Source organism: Phyllopteryx taeniolatus, chromosome 1, assembly GCF_024500385.1.
Source record: "Phyllopteryx taeniolatus isolate TA_2022b chromosome 1, UOR_Ptae_1.2, whole genome shotgun sequence".
Classification (NCBI taxonomy): Eukaryota; Metazoa; Chordata; class Actinopteri; order Syngnathiformes; family Syngnathidae; genus Phyllopteryx; species Phyllopteryx taeniolatus.
This window is the reverse complement of record NC_084502.1, coordinates 26,622,159-26,642,034: the sequence shown is the minus strand read 5'-3', so window position 1 is coordinate 26,642,034 and position 19,876 is coordinate 26,622,159. Positions and strand designations below refer to the sequence as shown.

Here is a 19,876-nt window from a genome sequence, read left to right as displayed (position 1 = left end):
GGAAGCGTCAACTGGCGCTCCCGTCTGGGAGAGTAATATCAGGTGTGTCAAGTTTTCAGCATCCAGGGGGGTGACGTGAACAATTGAGGAATGGGAGCGATTTACGTTTTAAGGCTAGAAATACAGTCACTATTTTGAGTTTGTGTCGTCAGGTAAAAATGAAAATATTGAGGCTAGTTACTAGTTACTTTGTCGACACTGCTGTCGACAAAGTGTTTTATCGCTTTAAAAACAGTACGTCAATTATTTTGCGCCGTATATTCAAGTTTACGGAGTAAGTCCCACCTATAGATCTGAACAGATACCATAGGCCCCTTTTGAGCTGCATGCCTACGACGACGCAAACCTAGGGGTGGTAAAGTGGCCTTATTAGGATTCCCGCACACTTTCCTGGCAGGACCGCCCTGCTCCGATATTACCCGCTCCAGGACTTGTGTCGCTGCTCCGTCCCGGTAGAACATGCCCTACTGCTTCCAGACGGGAAAAAAAGTATGTGACTTAAGTTTGGCGGCGTTAAAATCTTTCCCACTAACCCTAACCCACCTTAAGCTTAACCTTACCCCATCCTAAACCCCCTTATCCCCAACAAATGCGAAACATGTTTGGCATGGTCATCTCGTTATATCTGGGTAGCTTAACCTTCCCGCGATGCAGGAAATAATACGCGTTGTCGTATTTTACGCTTCATAATGCGGCACACATTTTCAATGGGAGACAGGTCTGGACTGCAGGCAGGCCAGTCTCGTACCCGCACTCTTTTACTACAAAGCCATGCTGTTGTAACACGTGCAGAATGTGGTTTGGCATTGTCTTGCTAAAATAAGCAGGGGCATCCATGACAAAGACGTTACTTTGATGGCAGCATATGTTTCTCCAAAACCTGTATTTACCTTTCAGCATTGATGGTGCCTTCACAGATGTGTAAGTTACCCATGCCTTTTGAACTTTGCGTCCATAACAGTGCGGATGGTTATTTTCCTCTTTGGCCCGGAGGACACAACTTCCACAATTTCCAAAAACAATTTGAAATGTGGACTCGTTGCACCACAGAACACTTTTCATCAGTCCATCTTAGATGAGCTCGGGCCCAGAGAAGCCGGCGGCGTTTCTGGGTGTTGTTGATAAATGGCTTTTGCTTTGCATGGTAGAGTTTTAAGTTGCACTTACGGATGTAGCGCCGAACTGTATTTACTGACATTGGTTTTCTGAAATGTTCCTGAGTCCATGTGTTGATATCCTTTACACATTGATGTCGGTTTTTGATGCAGTGCCGCCTGAGGGATCGAAGGTCACGGGCATTTGATGTTGGTTTTCGGCCTTGCCGTTTACATGCAGTGATTTCTCCAGATTCTCTGAACCTTTTGATGATATTATGGACCGTAGATGATGAAATCCGTAAATTCCTTGCAATTGTACGTTAAGGAACATTGTCCTTAAACTGTTGGACTATTTTCTCACGGACTTGTTCACAAAGAGGTGAACCTCGCCCCATCTTTGCTTGTGAATGACTGAGCAATTCAGGGAAACTCCTTTTATACCCAATCATGCCACCCACCTGTTCCCAATTAGCCTGTTCACCTGTGGGATGTTCCAAACGGGTGTTTGATGAGCATTCCTCAACGTTCTCAGTCTTTTTTGCCACCTGTCCCAGCTTTTTGGGAACGTGTTGTAGCCATATAAAGTTAATGATTATTTGCTAAACACAATAAAGTTTATCAGTTTGAACATTAAATATCTTGTCTTTGTAGTGTATTCAATTAAATATAGGTTGAACATGATTTGCAAGTCATTGTATTCTGTTTTTATTTATGTTTAACACAACGTCCCAACTTTATTGGAATTGGGGTTGTATACAGGTATTATTTTGTAATTTTGTAATTTGTTGACTGAAATCCAGAAAGATTGTCATTATAATAATAATAATTATTATTATTATTTTAAATAAAACAAGTGGGGCGGCACGGTGGACGACTGGTTAGCACATCTTCCTCACAGTTCTGAGGACCGGGTTCAAATCCGGCCTCCCCTGTTTGGAGTTTGCGTGTTCTCCCAATGCCTGTATGGGTTTTCTCCGGGTACTCTGGTTTATTCCCACATTCCAAAAACATGCATAGTAGGTTAAATGAAAACTCTAAATTGTCCATAGGTGTGAATGTGGGTTTGAACGGTTGTTTGTTTTTACTGTATGCGCCCTGTGATTGGCTGGTGACCAGTTCAGGGTCTACCCTGCCTCTCACCCAGAGTCAGCTGCGATAAAAATGCACTTCCGATAAAGTACTGGCAAAACCAGTTGTATTTTTCTGTAGTGTGGTCGGAACTACTAACTAATAAAGTTACTTGTAATCGGAATTAGTTATTTTTAAAATCTTTAAAAATTTAACATTTTAAATTTAAAAGTGATTGGTAAAGTAACTATGTTACGTTTTCATGATAACTGTGGCAAAACTGTTTATGATATATGTTTTACAAAATGAGAGTATTAATGTATCACAGTCAAAATTGTAATAAAATGGCTATTAGAAAATTAGTAATTGGTATTTTTTACATGATTCAAAGCAGCGACAGCATCCTTTCACTTCCAGTGCATTTTTTCGAAATCAAATAATCTGTAGACTATTTATTTTTAAGGGTAAAGTCGTATGATGACCGAAAAATTATATTTAAGTGTTTAGTGATAATATTTTGGGCTATATTTAGGGTACTTAAAACTATTAAAATAGAGAATTATAAACAGACTATCTGTAACAGGACTTGGTTCATAAACCCCATATAAAGTATAGCAAGGGTTCATTTGACCATTCAAGTATTCCCAACAAAAGAACAGAGAACAAAATTATTATTATTATGATTATAAATGCTACAGTGCAACAAATTTGAACTGAATCACAGCATATCTCATGTATTTTAATGGCTTATTGCAGGGGTCACCAACCTTTTTGAACCGAAAGCTAGTTGGGTACGGACTTTTGGGATGGGCTATCAGTTTGATACACACTTCTGAAATAACAAATTTGTTCAAATTACCTTTAATTGTATGTCATTATTAATAACTAATGATAGTCATCTACGTGGAAAAACTGATCTTGTTAATGATTTCTTTTTTCTGTAAATCTCTGCAAGTGTTTACAATTTCAAATGCTCACCTCAACAATATTCTTTGGCTGTGCTATCATCGCTTCAAGCTTTCGCATATGACCTTTTGCTTACAACGAAGCCACATAACCAACTGTGGCTTTGAGGCTAACAATTAGTGGAAAACAGCGGCCCAGAAACCACAGGGGTGTCGTTCAATACACTGAAATGTAAATGAAACGTACTCCAAAGCATTGATCATGCAAAACAAGGCCTTGCATAAACACAAAAGCAGTGCATGAACAATAAGAGCGGCACATATTCCAATTGTTTATTTGAAGATGCTTGTTTCCGAGTGAACCACTGAAAGGAGTCTGGGCGTGTCCTTGCCAGATGTGAGTCTATTTGCTCACAACCCATCCCAAAGAGGGAGCGGCCACTTGTCGCAAAATAGACCGGTACCTTTTATTTTCGATGAATAACAATGCAGTCAGTCCCGAGTTCATTTCAAATGGTTATGTCCCAACGTGACGCAATGGTGGCTGACAGGCTAATATAGGAAGCCCGATGTTATTTTTCGTCCATTTTGTGTTCCTCAGTGATCCAATATTATCATATATTTACACATCGCCAAGAGGAGAGAGAGAAAGAAACAAAATGACTCATGGTGTATGAATGCATTTGAAAACTTGAAAGTAATTTTTCTTCCCCTCAAATGTTTGTTTTCCACGAGGACTCGTCACGCGCATGATTGTCAAACATACAACAGGTTTGATGAAATACGAATAACACTCGCTTAATGGCTGACATCCACAATTTCAGATGTAACATGTTATTTCCAACCTGGCGACTACAATAGATGTTTTCTACACGTCAGGTAGAAGATGGCACATACTCACCAGTATCATTACGACGTTCCACTGGGGGCCCTTAAGGTAAAATCCCTTCTCATATTTCGCTTTTTCTTAAAACCGGATTGATGGACAGGACAAATACGGCAAATGATAAAACACATCTCAAAATCCTATCGCAAAAAAATATATATAAAAAAAAAAAAAGAGAGACTTATGTGTTGTTCCTTATTAGGAGCACACGTTAGTTTCCTTTCAGGCCGCCTGAATCAATTTTCGCCGCTTCCTGTCGGTTGGGCTTGGGCAGAATGGACGCGCAATGGTGGCAGGAGACGAATCCTTCGAGAACGTCAACAGGCACCAGCAAGGACAAGTCCACCTGCTGTCAGATGGAAGAAAAACACATTTACCCACAATCATTTCAACGGGTCAATTATTTCACCTTGTCATTTTTAAATTTTGATTTGATTGAAGATTATTTCCTAATTGTCATCTGATTAAACGGGTATATGTCATGTATAATCACGGAGAGCATTTGAGTTTCCTCGCTTTGCCTTAGGAAATGTTGCCACCTGTTGGCTCGCTGTTCATATTGCGTCATGGGGCTGCTGTGGAAAAAGTACAAATGTCCCCTCAGAGTTGGCAAAAGTACCTCACGCTGTGCACTTAATAGAAGTACAGAAACTGATTTGTAAAAAAAAAAAAAATGGTAAAAGACGTACTGATTCAACTTATTTTCTTAAATAAAAGTAGAAGAGTACAGACTCTGAAATGTACTGTAGTTGTTGGTCCGACCCAACGAAGGTCACCACAGAGAGTCACTCGCATTATCTTATGTTAAGGTGCTCTGACAAGGCATAAGTGTCCCGGTGGTGCAAATTGAAATTAAAATTGTAAAATAAATAAATACATAAATACAATGGAAGTGGAACTCGACAGCCTGTTAAATTTGGTAAAGCAAAGCGTCTCTGTGCTGAAGTTTTTGGCTTTATGCTTTTATCAGCACTTATTTTGTGCATCAGTCACAGTAGTTCATTCCATAATGATGTTGGCCGCGACAAATCTGACAGCCAGTTCCACCAGCGGGCGAAAACCATCGCCTCACAGGGTGTGACCCAACAGGGGACAAAACCGCTGAAGAGAATATTGTATTTGTAGCTGTCCAACTGATATCTGGTGTCCTCCAAATTGAAGCATAGTAGCCTACCACGTCCATGCTGTAATTGCGAAAACACTGTGGAATCTTGTGTTTATTGAAGAAAAAAATGGCACTCCTCTCTGATTGAATACAGGGTCTTGGAGGTCACCAACCTCAAGGTTATTGTCAATCCAGCCAACAAGTGATTTACCAACGATCGTCTTAGATAACTGAGAAACTAAAACCGCGCAAACAAAGATTTTAACTTCACGAACAACGGTACTGCGGGGCTTAGGGTGGCAGTCCTCTCGCCCTGTGGTTGTCCTGCCGGATGGACCCGATCTGCAGGAGCCACTTTGCACACACTCACACCACTCACTGTGGATATTTTTCACAAGTCATATCCGGGCACACACACACACACACACACAGTACTCAGGGTTTCAGTCCTGTTTCCCGGTCTAGACACTTTGCTCCTCCGCCCTTCATGCCCTCCAGGTCTTTTAGTGCATTACACACACTCATCCCCCCCTCCTCCCCCCTTTTTTAATGCACTATATACAACGATCTACGGGGGGTCAGGGGGGTTTGGCTGCGGGACAGCAGTGCTCGGCCACCCGGCCCTACCCCCCATCCTCATGGGCCACTCCACAGATTTGAATGTACTACATCACTCAGGGGCCCCTCGTGCACGGGGTAGGGCCAATGACTACCAGTTGGGGACCTGGCAGTCATAGTAACAGGGAGGAGGTGGGTTTCTACTAGGCTCATGGCAGTGCATTTTTCAGTGGCCCATAGCATATACTGAAAGTAACATTTGACATGGCAAGCAACACAATTTTAAAAAAGGGGAATGGGCAGTGGACAAAGTGTGGGTGCTAAAAAAACCTGCAGCCCCCAAGGTTGTGACACCCCTGGCAAAGACTACGACTGTTACGAATAATAAATTGATTTTATATAGAGCTTTTCTTGATCTGTAAAGACACAAATAACCTATTTACAACTAAAATAGTAACACTATTACTCTTCACAATGGTGAATAAAGATAATTATTTTTCAGAAGCAAAAATGGTTGGTTGCACTTTCTGCTCTGTGTCAAGGTCGGATTTATGAACATATCACATTACTGATCCTCAAGTAACTGCTTTAAAACTTGTCAACTTCCTACACATTGCTCTTATTTTGGTTCTTAATGTGATTTTGCTACACAGTGCAGAGGCGGATTTATTCTCTTGTGATACAGTGCTGCAGGCCACCCGGAAATCCTGAAAAACCTTAACTATTTGCTTTATCACCTTTAACAGAGAGTTGTTATGTTCCAGTTTTTCAAAACTATAACTATAACATACTGTATACGCAATAACCAATTCCTTGATAGATTGGTTTTGTCATGTTTAGTAAATTTGAGTTGAATAATTTCAAAGTGGATTTTTCTGTATGCAGCCTTTGGAGAAAAATGTATGGACACCTGTGCTCTAGTTTCTAAACAGCCATTGTAATTCCTTATTCTTCCTGCACCTCTCTCATTTCCTAGTACTGCCTGGTCTACTGTCTACTGCTGTCCTGCCCGGTCCTATTTTTTTTACATGACAATTCTTTTCCTCACCAGGTGTAGCACTGTCTTTCCAACCCACATATAGCTCAGCTACAACTTGACCATTTTTGACTGTGAAAACACTGCGCTTTAGCAAGTCTTAATCCTTCCACCTCTGTCCACTCCTTCGTGCTTTTGGCAGTGTTCTGCTGCCAATGGAGTTTCTTCCCCATCAGTGTTGCAGATAGAGAATCTCCAGGACTCAGTTTTGCTGCATTTCCTTTAAGCTGCCAGAAAAAAACAAACATTTCTTATGAGTTGATTTTGCTATGGCCAATATCTGTTACGTTGTCAGTCAAGATTAATGAGCGAGTTAAAGAAGAAGCAACACAAGCCAAAGCCATGACATTGCCTCCACCGTGTTTCCCAGATGAATTTTTATGTGTAGGATGAAGAACACAACTTTTCCTTTTCCAAACATTAGCTTTTCCATCACTTTGGTGAAAGTATTTTTTTTCTCACAAGCCCTTAAAGCTTTTTCCTAGAATTAGTGAGGCTCGTTTGTACTTTTCTGGAAATTCCAGCCTGCTCTTCCTTTTGTTGTATTGTTAGTTTTATTCATTAATTTCATTCATCTTCTGCAAATAGTAGATTGTGATAGCTTCACCCCTGCCCCCTGGAGGTTGTTGCTGATGTTACTAACAGTTATTGAAGACACCCCTAACTGTAAATGTCAATGCACTGGCAAAGCCCATATCTGAGCATTATTGTTCAAATAATAAATATAATAGGACATACTGTACCTGGGCAACACAACACACAAGTCAGTCAAATGTTCCAACACTTTTCCCAAAGAAAAAAATGGGTGGGTTCAAACAAAAGGTGCTACAAGTATGTACCGCTAAATTGTGTATCAGATCCAGATGAAAGTGCCTAAAAATAAAAACAGAAATTTTGATCTCGTCTCATGTTTTTCTTTTGATGTCAAAGTCCTCATTATTTTATTTAATTAATTAATTTAATTTCGTAATTGGTCTCTCCGTTCCCATACTTTTGGAGAGGAGTGTACATGTTCACAATTAGTGCATCCATATAAAGTCTACTGTGTAGAGTAACGTACCGACAAGTAATTGGCAGCAAGCTATGACATAGCTGTATTAGTCATTAGAAGTGACGTAATAAATTTGGCCTCCTCTGGCCTCTGAAACAGTTTCTGGTCTGGCGTTTTGGCCAAGAAAATATTTTTTCACGCTAAATTCGGATACAGATAAAGATAGGATAGGAGTTATGCCATCTCATTTGTTGCAATTTTTAAAAATTCTTTCAACAGTAACTGAATAGTAGCCAAAATATACCGCAAACATTTTGGTCATGGTAGCTACGGTCAAAGATCAGATCGCCACGTATATGGCTCTTTTCACACTCTCATCCTCAGTGGCATTTTCACAAGATGGTACAAGAAGATGAGATCAAAAGTTCAATTGTCACCTCTTTAAACTGACTCAACCTTGTCCAGATTTGGAGTTATTTTTTTCTTTTTTAGACCAAGATTTGTCCTCCTTTTAATGACATTTGACTCAAGATGTATGAAGTACCTAAGGACGAACTGATACATTGGTACATGTACTCGTCACCTCTTTCACCCATTTGGAAATGATCTTCAGACATCAGATTTGTACGTCAGAGAATGGACTCACATTTTTCAACCTTCAACATTTCCTGAATTTCTTAATCGAGAGCAACAACTTGCAAAGAATATTTTACATTAGATGAGCAGGGTAGCTGAATTTTATAGGTCAAATCACTAACTTATTGTTTATTTTCAACGAGGCATATGCAAACAGTTTTACAGCACCCACCCATTCAAAGTTCGCTATTCACAAATTCGCTATTGGCTAGTTTTGACATATTTTTGTGTACTTTCTGTAACTCCCTGATTCCACAAGATGGCGACAAAGCCCTGGCTAATTTGAAAGTAGCTAGCTAGGGGTTTACCGTACTGGGTTTTTGTTGTTGTTTGTTATTGTTATTATTACTTTAATTGTACCGTTAGAAAATTCTGCATGTGCCTGGTTGCCAGTACTTACTGTGTTTCTATAGAAAGGCATGTGCTAAAACATGCAAAGAAGAGAAGTGTGCTTTAGGAATTATGGTAAACATGGATTAGCCGAGACACAACCCTTGTCTTTGCCAATCTTGCTCATCTCATCCTATTCTTTGTGGACATTTTACTAGAAAAATGAGACGGACCCATGTACACAGGTAAAATACACTCGGGTAAATATATTCAATTATTATCTGTCGAAGTTCTAAACGGGGAGACATAAATGTAAAGGCACTGCTCCTCCTTTCAATGAATTGTAATCTGATTTGGAGCTGATACACTCTGTACTGCCAAACCAGTATGATTGAAGGAACATTCTACATTATCCTGTGGTAGACGACATTCAGTTCCACCAAAAGCATTCTGATAATTAAATGTCCATTTATTTTTTAAAAGACGATTTCTGAGTTTGTTTTGGTTTGCGGCAGAACTCTGAATTTCATGTTTTTACAGGTATGAAATAGTGTTATTTGAAAATGTATGGTGTGTTATGTAAATATTTGTTGTATAAATTAGCTTCATTTATTGTGTGATAATTCAACTGATTAGAATTTCATTACTTTACTAAGTCCTCACATGCCGCGAGTTTAATTAAGTGATTTTAACAGTTCCTAAATAAAAACAAAAACCTACAGGATGGTTAAAGTGCTAAAAATAATAGGAGCCTAAAAGGAGTGAGAAGGTAGTAAACTAATCACCTCACAAAACACTAAATAGGAAAAGACTTTTTAGGTAAATCAATTGTATCATCCAGTAATTTGTCTGATATTATCAATCCTTAAGACAAAGTAGTCAATATACTAGTAGCTGAAGATGAAAAGCAATATCATCCCTCGGTGATTTTAGAGAGAAAACAATGACTCATTTTTGTGAAGCTTGAATAATTCATTCTAGCCTGTGAATTACAGAAGTTCTGTATGCTGTAATAGCTTCCTGGGGTTTGTCAAGCGATAAGTGAAACACAAAATTAATGGATAGAAATACTGTGTGTGTTTTTTTTTCTCCCCCAGAAAGCTATTTGAATTTCCATATTAGAATTCTTAATTCTCTCCCAGTGAGATTTTTTCGGGAATGTACGATACAGTGTTTTCCCTATTTTTTACATCACACAAATGACACAAATCTATATTTTGATCCTGGCTTTACACTGATGGACCACAAAAGCCAAGAGTTACTGTACATTCAGATCCATAAATATTGGGACATTGACACAATTCCCAGGGCAGCCGAAAGACATAGTCTCTCCAGCGTGTCCTGGGTCGTCCCCGGGGTCTCCTCCCGGTGGGACATGCCCGGAACACCTCACCAGGGAGGCGTCCGGTAGGCATCCGAATCAGATGCCCCAGCCACGTCATCTGGCTCCTCTCGATGTGAAGGAGCAGCGGCTCTACTCTGAGATCCTCCCGGATGACCGAGGGTAGGAACGTAGATCGACCGGTAAATTGAGAGCTTCGCCTTTCGGCTTAGCTCCTTCTTTACCACAACGGACTGATACAAAGTCCGCATCACTGCAGACGCTGCACCGATCCGCCTGTCGATTTCCCGTTGCATTCTTCCCTCACTCGTGAACAAGACCCCAAGATACTTGAACTCCTCCACTTGGGGCAGGATCTCATCCCCGACTTCGAGAGGGCACGCCACCCTTTTCCGACTGAGGACCATGGTTTTAGTTTTGGAGGTGCTGATTCTCATCCCAGCCGCTTCACACTCAGCTGCAAACTGCTCCAGTGAGAGTTGGAGATCAGAACCACATCATCTGCAAAAAGCAGAGATGCAATACTGAGGCCACCAGACCGGACCCCCTCTACGCCTCGGCTGCGCCTTGAAATTCTGTCCATAAAAGTTATGAACAGAATCGGTGACAAAGGGCAGCCTTGGCTGAGTCCAACCCTCACCGGGAACGAGTCCGACTTACTGCCAGATATGCGGACCAAACTCTGACTCCGGTCATACAGGAGTCAGCCCGTATCAGGGGGTTCAGTACCCCATACTCCCGAAGCACCCTCCACAGGACTCCCCGAGGGACACGGTCGAATGCCTTCTCCAAGTCCACAAAACACATGTAGACCGGTTGGACGAACTCCCATGCACGCTTGAGGACCCTGCTGAGGGTGTAGAGCTGGTCCACTGTTCCACGACCAGGACGAAAACCACACTGCTCCTCCTGAATCTGAGATTCGACTTCCCGATGGACCCTCCTCTCCAGCACTCCTGAATAGACCTTACCAGGGAGGCTGAGGAGTGTGATCCCCCTGTAGTTGGAACACACTCACAGGTGTATGAATTTCTTGATCAGGAGAGCATAGTGTCACTTTAGGAAGAACCCGGGAAGAGTCTTCCTTAATGAAATTCAAACTCACCTCTCCCGTACCTTTGCTCCTGGCACCGGCAACCTTGACGTGACATTCAGGGAGAGATTGTTGTCCATGCACCACCCGGGCAGGCGGCGCACCTCACTCCTGTAGTCTGTCTCAACCCCGTTGCTGATGAGACCCACCACAGTTGTGTCGTCTGCAAACTTAATGGAGTGGTAGGTGGTGTATGTTGGTGTGCAGTCATAGGGCAGCAGGGTGAAAAGGAGGGGGCTCAACACACAACCTTGAGGGGCCCTCGTTTTCAGAGTGATGGTGCTGGATATGTTGCTGCCGACCCGTACTGCCTGCGGTCTCCCTGTCAGAAGGTCCAGCAGCTAGTTGCACATTCAAGTGTTGAGCCCCAGCTGGTCCAGTTTGTAGATCAGTTGTTTAGGGATGATGGTATTGAATGCTGAGCTGAAGTCTATGAACAGCATTCTGACATTTAAGTCCTTAGGTTCAGGTGTGTGAGGGCAGAGTGGAGATGGCATCATCGGTTGACCGGTTGGACCGATATGCAAAATGGAAGGGGTCCAAGGAGGGGGGGAGGGAGGATGTGACGTGGTGCATGACTAGCCGCTCAAAGCACTTCATCAGGATGGGAGTGAGCGCTACCGGACGGTAGTCATTGAGGCAGGAGGGAGACGACTTCTTCGGAACCGGGATGATGGTGGTGGCTTTGAAGCACGTTGGGACCACACCCTGACTCAAGGAGGTGTTGAAGATGTCCGTGAAGACATCTGTAAGTAAAGCTGCACAGTCCCTCAGAACACCTCCAGGTATGTTGTCTGGGCCCGGGGCTTTTCGTGTGTTGATCTATCGAGAGATCTTTTCACGCTGTCTCAGTACTTGGTCACCAGGAGGGGGTCGAGCCTTGTGTGCAGGGGTGCTGTTGTGTGCCTCAAAGCGAGCAAAGAAGTCATTCAGCTCATTTAGGAGGGAGGTGGAGCTTTCGCAGTTCTGTGGTGAGGGTTTATAGTCCGTAATGCTCTGAATACCTCACCACAGACTCCTGGTGTCACTGCTGTCACTGAAGCGGTGGGCGATCTTCCTGGAGTAGTCCCTAATGGCCTCCCTGATGCCACGGGACAGATTGGCCCTGGCTATCCTCAGGCCCAGACCTAAAAGCCGCGTTGCGGACCTTCAGTAGTCTGTAGACCTCCCCCGACAGCCATGGCTTGTGATTGGCATGGACAGTGATAGACTTAGTGGTAGTGACATCATCCATGCATTTGCAGATGTAGGCAGTAACAGTCTCTGTGTACTCCTGAAGGTCTGTGATGGAGTTGTAGGTGGCAGCCTGTTTGAACATGGTCCAGTCTGTGGTTGCAAAACAGTCTCAAGGAACCCTTCTGGCCACACTCGTACCCGTTTCCAAATTGGTTTGGAGACTTTAACCAGTGGTCTGTAAACTGGCATTAGCATAACAGTGAGATGGTCTGAGGCGCCAAGGTGGGGGAGGGGAAGGGCCTTGTAAGCCACTATCAGGCGGCGAAAAACATTGTCCAGAGTGTTATTTCCCCGTGTTGGAAAGTCAACACGGTCAGCCTTGACGTCAGCATTGTTAAAGTTCCCAGCTAGGATGAGGAAAGCATCCGAGTAGGCCATCAGCTGTTCACTGATATGATGGTATAGCTCATTTAGCGCCTCACTCTGTTATTGCTGGAGTTTGGAGGAATATAGACTGCCACAAGTAGTCTGGCAGTGAATTCCCCCGGTAAATAAAACGGCCGGCACTCCAGAGCCATAAACTCCAGTAGCGGTGTGCAGTGTTGACTGACCAAGATAGCGTCCCGGCACCAGGGTCATTGATGTAAACACACAGTCCGCCGCTGTGAGTGTCCCTCCCGCGAGAGTTCTGTCCGCTCGGTAGCATACTAGCCGGTCGAGCTGAATGGCGCCACAAACACAAAAACACAGCACTCTCCCACAGTCTTACGGGTAGAGCGGAGCCGTCGAATGTAATCCAGCTTGTTGAACAGAGAGCGTACGTTGGCTAACGCGATGGAGCCAATAGCCGGCTTGTGTGGTTTAGCCACTAGCCTAGCTCGGATACCTCCGCGCTTGCCCTGTTTCTGCTTCCTCCTTTGCCGTTCGTGCCGCCTCCACTCGGCACAACGCAGGCGTGAGTGTTGCAGCTGTTGTAGGCACCCGGAGCAACCCGCAGTTCCGTACCTCCTCAGTGAGAGTGGAGTTTTAATGCCAGAGAGCAGCCGCTGCGTATGCACACACCGCCATCTTGGAGGGAAAAAAATAACGATGTACGATTACGATGTAATCTGAAGGAGTTTACTGACTGTAAGGTGGTGGTAGGGGACAGTGTGACTAGACAGCATAGGATGGTGGTGTGTAAGATGAATCTGATGGTGGGGAGGAAGATTAAAATGACAAAGGCAGAGCAGAGAACCATGTGTTAGTAGTTGAGAAAGGAAGAGTGTTGTGCAGCTATTAGAGAAGCGGTGAGACGGGCTCTTGGTGGACAGGGGGAGGTTCCAGAAGACTGGACCACTACAGCCAAGGTGATCAGAGAGAGGCAGGAGAATACTTGGTGTAAAGGAGACTTGGTGGTGGAACCTCAAAGTACAGGAAATCACACAAGGAAAGAGTTTAGCTAAGAAGAAGTGGGACACAGAGGACTGAGGAGAGGAGAAAGGAATATATGGAGATGCAACGTAGGGCGAAGGTAGAGGTGGCAAAGGCCAAACGATACATATGATGACGTGTTGGTTGCACTTTTGCACTGATGGTTTTTAGCATTTATTTTAGTCTTCAAACCAACATAAGAGGCAATGACAGAAAAAAAAAAAAAAAAGCTTAACATTGAGCTAAAATCTCACTGTAGCAACTTTACATCACAATGAATTGGGACAAAACTCACATGATTTTGTTGTCTCACAGTATCACAAACACTAACGTTTTGCCTTATCGACGGGTAGGGAAAGGAATTAGCGTTTTGTAGCATTTGGTTCCATTCATTTAAAAAATAAATAAATAAATAAAAAATCAACGGTGCTGTGTGAAGTTACTTTTTGTGCCAAAATGCTGAGTTCCAGTGCATACCATTCAAAATAAAAGGCTACAAGGTTAAAACGGGAAGTTGTTTAATACTTGCACATACAAAACAGTACCAAATAACGTTTTTAACAATACTATATTCAACTTTCAGCTGAAACATAAATTAATGAATATTATGTCATACATACAGTCTCCATTAAGGTTTCAGCATGTATGTGCCTAAGTAGCGGTTATATTTAAATGTACCTTGATTGTTCAGTTGTGCGGCACGGTGGCTGACTGGTTACAGCGTCAGCCTCACAGTTCTGAGGACCCGGGTTCAATCCCCGGCCCCACCTGTGTGGAGTTTGCATGTTCTCCCCGTGGCTGCGTGGGTTTTCTCCGGGCACTCCGGTTTCCTCCCACATCCCAAAACCATGCATTAATTGGAGACTCTAAATTGCCCGTAGGCATGACTGTGAGTGCGAATGGTTGTTTGTTCCTTTGTGCCCTGCGATTGGCTGGCAACCAGTTCAGGGTGTACCCTGCCTCCTGCCCGATGACAGCTGGGATAGGCTCCAGCACGCCCGCGACCCTAGTGAGGAGATGGATGGATGGATTATGTCAATTGAATTAGTTCCACACACATTGCCTTTTAGTTCACAAGTGTGATATTGATACTGGTTATAAAGAACCCCGAGTCAAATGTTCATTTTAGTCTATGCTGCGGGCTGCTAAGAAAATGGATGTTCATAATTTGGACACCCTTTATTTAAACCATGCAAACTGTTTTGACCCAGCCCCCTAAAAGAATTGGAAACGAGAATTGTTTGGTACAGGAAACGAAATAAGGAGCCGGAATCAGGACAGTAATCGCTCGAATTCAAACGATGCCCCACCAGAATGATGAACAATATTTTATGGACAGATGAAACAAAAATAGAGCTTTTCAGCAAAGCACACAAACAGTACGTTTACAGACGGCACAATGAAGCCTTTAAGGAAAAGAACACCCTGCCAATAGTCAAGCATGGTGGAGGATCCATAATACTGTGGGGCTGCTTTGCTCCATTTGGTACAGGAGCCCTCGATTGTATCACAGGTATCATGAAATAAGAAAAGTTAGAGAGATTTTAAAGGGAAATGTCTTACCCAGTGTAAGAAAACTTGGTTTGAAGTGAAGATCATGGGTCCTCCAGCAAGACAAAGACCCAAAGCACACAGTTGAAAAGGAAGAAAATTGACTGTTTTAAAATGGCCAGCAAAGAGTCCTGATCTCGATCCAATTGAAAATCGTATAGAAACAGTGATTAAAAAAAAAAAAATCAATCAAAAAAATGATTTTGATTATACCAATGCTGTTAATTTAGTGCATCTGTGGCTTAAACATTTCATTGGGTTGTGGTTTTAATAAATTTGTTAAGCACTGTATATACACACCATCATTGACTTTATGCATTAGTTCCAATTTTTGTAAATGAGAAATAACGTTTTAGCATACAGTACTCTGATCAGAAATACTATACTTGGCTGGATGGAACTATATTTATTTTGTCCTAAAGCAATTTATATCTTCGAAAAAGTAAACAAAAAAAAACCATGTAACAAAAACAACATTAGTTTGAGAAGGCATCACTCTTTTTTCAACCATTTCCCCATTTTTGTAACAACTAATGTACCTGTCCACAATATCTAAACAAGTTTTATTTGAGCTGCACATACAGTCAAAGCAAAACTATTCTGCATTCAACTGCGTCCATTGACATAATATTGGTCAGTAGTGATGATCGCCTCCTTGTGGCCCCTGGGCAGTTTTGGTATGAGTGTTGGTGCAGTGGGAGTCACAGCAGTGTGGACGCTTCTGTCTGGGATTGGCTACAGTAGAAGAAAAAAAAGGCAAATATCATTGCATTATACATGTTCACAGATGTGCTGACGTGCCAGGAAAATGTTTTTAATAAAATTAAATGTGCGTATTTAGTTAGAGGGAGGAAATTTTATGTCATTTGATAAGTTGGTTGCCAGGTAGGATATTCCATGCAAACATCGATATAAATATTTGCAGGTGAGAAACTTTATTAGAGCATCTCAAAAGCAGTGAGTGACGATCCCACCGTTGTCCCACTTGCTCCCATCTGGAGCACGTAAGGCCCTGTGTGAAAAAGTAATGGCCCCCTAAACCTAATAACTGGTTGGGTCAACCTCAGCAGCAAAAACTGAAATCAAGCGTTTTCCATAACTGGCAATGAGTCTTTCAGATCTCTGTAGAGATATTTTGGCCCACTCTTCTTTGCAGAATTGTTTGAATTCAGCAAAAATGGAGGGTTTTCGAGCATGAACAGCCTTTTTAAGGTCATGCCACTGCATTTCAGTTGGATTCAAGTCTGGACTCCGATTAGGCCACTTCAAAACCTTCATTTTGTTTTTCAAGCTATCCAAAAGTTTACTTTTTTGTGTGTTTTGGATCGTTGTCCTGCTGTAGAACCCAAGTGCTTGAGGTCACCAACTGATGGTTGAACATTCTCTTTCAGGATTTTCTGTTAAAGAGCCAAATGCATGGTTCCATCAATCACAGCAAGTTGTCCAGGTCTTGAAGGAGCAAAGCAGGCCAAAACCATCACACTACTACCACCATGTTTGACTGTTGGTATGATGTTCTTTTTCTGAAATGCTGTGCTACATTTACGCCAGCTGTAACGAGACACATCTTCCAAAAAAAAAATTAGTTTTATTTTGTCAGTCCATGTAATCTCCCCAAAGTCTTGGTAATCATACAGATGCTTTTTTGTTCTTGTTTTTTTTTGTTCGCAAAAGACGAACCGAAAAAAAACCCATTTTGGTCAGCAGTGGTTTTTGCCTTGGAACTCTGCCATGGATGCAATTTTTTCCCAGTCTCTTTCTGATTGTTGTGTCATGAACACTGACCTTAACTGAGGCAAGGGAACCCTGCAGTTCTTTAGAAGTTGTGCTTAATTCCTTTGTGGCCTCCTGGATGAGTCATTGTTATTCTCTTGGAGTAATCTTTGTAGGCCGGCGACTCTTGGGAAAGTTCACCACTGTTCCGTGGTTTGTCCATGTGCGGATAATGGCTCTCCCTATGGTTCCCTGGAATCCTGAAGCTTCAGAAATGACTTTTGTAACCCTTTCCAGACTGATAGATGTCAATTACTTTATTTCTTGACTGTTCTGGAATTTATTTGGATTGTGTCATTTTGTTGCAGCTTTTTAGATCTTTTGTCCGACTTGATTTTGTTGTGACAAATTCTGTTTGTTATTTTTTGATTGAAAAGGTCTGGAAGTAATCAGGCTTTGGTGCGATCAGTGAAAATTAACCAAAAAGGGGGCTAATTACTTTTTCACACAGGGAAAGGGTGGAAGGGTGAATGGAACTGTTAACTAGTTTGCGCTAAAAAATGAACTTTCCCAACATTAACTACGGGTTGAAGACATGATTGTTTGAAGCCAAACGTGCTGAATTTTTTTTCTTTATGGATGTCTTTGGACAAAAGTTAAATACATTTATATCCTTTACTTATACAAATACATTATATACATAAGCCTAAACATTGGCTTGGTCATATCTTGTGTTAAATAAAGGCATTGCAGACGTTTAAAGTTTCTACGGGTGCTTTGTCCCGGTCTCATGCTATAGTTTTCTGCCATTTACTGGCTGGCAGCAAGTGCTTTCACCTGTTTTGACGAATGCGGGAGTAGGTAGTGAATATACCCTATTAAATACAAACACAGAATTGATTTAAAGTAACTGTATGAAACCTGAGATTAAAGATGAGTACTGCCAGAGTTGCTCGAAGTTTTCTTATGAACATTTTATGTTGAGACAGCACGTCAGTGGCACCTGCTGTAAATGAAAGATCCAGTTCTTATAATCGTCCAGGCAGGTACACAAGACCTGCAGAGGCTCCACCAGCTCTCCTGAAATGCAACAGTCATCATATTGAGTACAGTATGTGCAACTTTGTGCAATTAAAGTAAGTTTACGTACCTCGTAGCTCAAACTCAAGTCGTCCCGGTCGAGCGGATTTCTCTGTGGCTTTGACACCTTGACGGGGCAGCCTGCCCTTTTTTAAAATAGGAAAACAGCATATTAATATTACAAATATTACAGTTGCACTAAGAATTATTCAACACCTATTATGAATTATATTTATACCTGCAGTGGTTACAAAGTCACATTAATTTTAGCGTATTGAGCATATAGATAATTGAGCGTGTTTGCTTACATGGCACACGTACTCCTACTCTGACTGGTATTTTGGAAAAGAAATCCTTTGACTGAGTCCAACTAGACCAGTGATAACAGCAGCACATCTGCCACAACATACCTGGCTTGCAGTTTGACCCCGGTCTGAGACAAATGATGATGGTCCGAAAATTGCAGCTTTATTTGTTTAGGTTCCCTAAACAAATAAAGCTGCAAATAAAGCTGCAATTAGGTTCCCTAAACAAATAAAGGTGCAATTAGTGGCCATATACGCGCTTCCCTCGCGTAAATGGCCACTAATTTCGTGGACTTACTGTATGTACCGTTCATAGATATGTTTCATCCATTTTCTTTACCGCTTATCCTCACTAGGGTCACAGGCTGCTGGAGCCTATCCCAGCTATCTTCGGGCGGGAGGCGCGTTACACCCTAAACCGGTCACCACCCAATCGCAGGGCACATAGAAACAAACAACCATTCGCACTCACATTCACACCTATGGGCAATTTAGAGTCTTCAATCAACCTACCATGCATGTTTTTGGGATGTGGGAGGAAACCGGAGTACCCGGGGGAAACCCACCCAGGCACGGGGAGAACATGCAAACTCCACACAGGCGGGTTCGGGATTTGAACCCCAGTCCCCAGAACTGTGAGGTAGATGTGCTAACCAGTCGGCCACCATGCCGGCGGCATAATGTGCATTTGACGTAAATATTTTCTTTTACTTCATTTAAAGAAAAGCAATGTCTGTATTTCCATTTTTAAAAAAGGTGATTAACCGGGCTTGCTTTTCCTGTGTTTTTATCAGTCCTCACAACTCACTATTTGTGTCAGCTTATTGTGCGTCTGTAGAAACATCCCTGCTTTTTTTTTTTTTTTTGTCTCAAAAGCCTCCCGAACGCGACCTCTGATTGACTTACAATTAAATTTGACTCTGGCTCAGCCAATCATAATTATTTATGCAGTTGTCTTGTGCTCCTTCACAGTGCCGAGGCTCAAGCCCACCCAAAACTTGCCTTAGCTCACCCTATGAATTCATCCTCAAATTAAGTTGAATTTTTTTCAATTTTATTTTATTTTTTTTTAGAAAAAATGTAAACCTTGTAAAGCAAGTTATGACTTAATTTCAATGTCCATGCATTGCCTTTGAAGGGAACAGTGACCTTCCCAACATGGTCGTCACGTTGGTACATGGATTAGCCGAGCTGCTACAGCGCGCTGGCGTATAGTCTTCATCTCTATGGTTGGTCAGAACAGCTACACACATTTCCAGCAGTGTTAATGCTAATGACCAGATAATGCTTGATTTACAATCCTGACACAATCTATGACAGTTGACTACACGGCGATGCTTCAATGCTTCACCTTGAATTGCTATTAGTTATGTGTCGGCACTGACTCGGCAGGGGCTTGTTATGGTGCGTACTGCGAAGCTATTAGCTAGTAAGCTAATTAGGCACTTGGAGCTATCGCTAGCTAATTGAATAGCAAAGAGTTTTTATACAGTGTATCTGATATGATATAAAATGTGTCTGTGAAGTATCTTATGCCAAGATAGGGCATGTTCATATGTGGTGTTTTTTTTTCCTTGAGTATGGTCTGCAA

General features: G+C 42.3%; 2 protein-coding genes and 1 long non-coding RNA gene across 6 annotated transcripts in view; 1 reads left to right on the top strand and 2 right to left on the bottom strand.

Annotated features, from left to right (window-relative positions):
- Positions 1-4,261, bottom strand: part of LOC133483276 (sodium channel protein type 2 subunit alpha-like) — a 69,181-nt gene extending 64,920 nt beyond the window's left edge. The window contains exon 1 of the mRNA XM_061784264.1: positions 3,972-4,261. The gene's annotated coding sequence lies outside the window, so the exon portion shown is untranslated. The remainder of the gene's footprint in view (positions 1-3,971) is intronic.
- The window catches only part of LOC133483284 (uncharacterized), a 104,911-nt gene that overhangs the window by 78,052 nt on the left and 6,983 nt on the right, over positions 1-19,876 (top strand). The window lies entirely within an intron of this gene.
- The window catches only part of LOC133483248 (uncharacterized), a 59,011-nt gene continuing 53,051 nt past the window's right edge, over positions 13,917-19,876 (bottom strand). Inside the window, exons 16-18 of one of the 4 annotated variants that reach the window (XM_061784195.1) lie at positions 18,051-18,126; positions 17,904-17,980; positions 13,917-15,922 (exon numbers count right to left, since the gene is read on the bottom strand). In XM_061784195.1, the coding sequence (XP_061640179.1) occupies positions 15,794-15,922; positions 17,904-17,980; positions 18,051-18,126 (282 nt within the window). In that variant the 3' untranslated portion in view covers positions 13,917-15,793. Of the gene's footprint in view, positions 15,923-17,821; positions 17,981-18,050; positions 18,127-19,876 lie in introns of all 4 variants that reach the window. The other 3 variants (XM_061784187.1, XM_061784214.1, XM_061784206.1) reach the window with 3 other exon arrangements.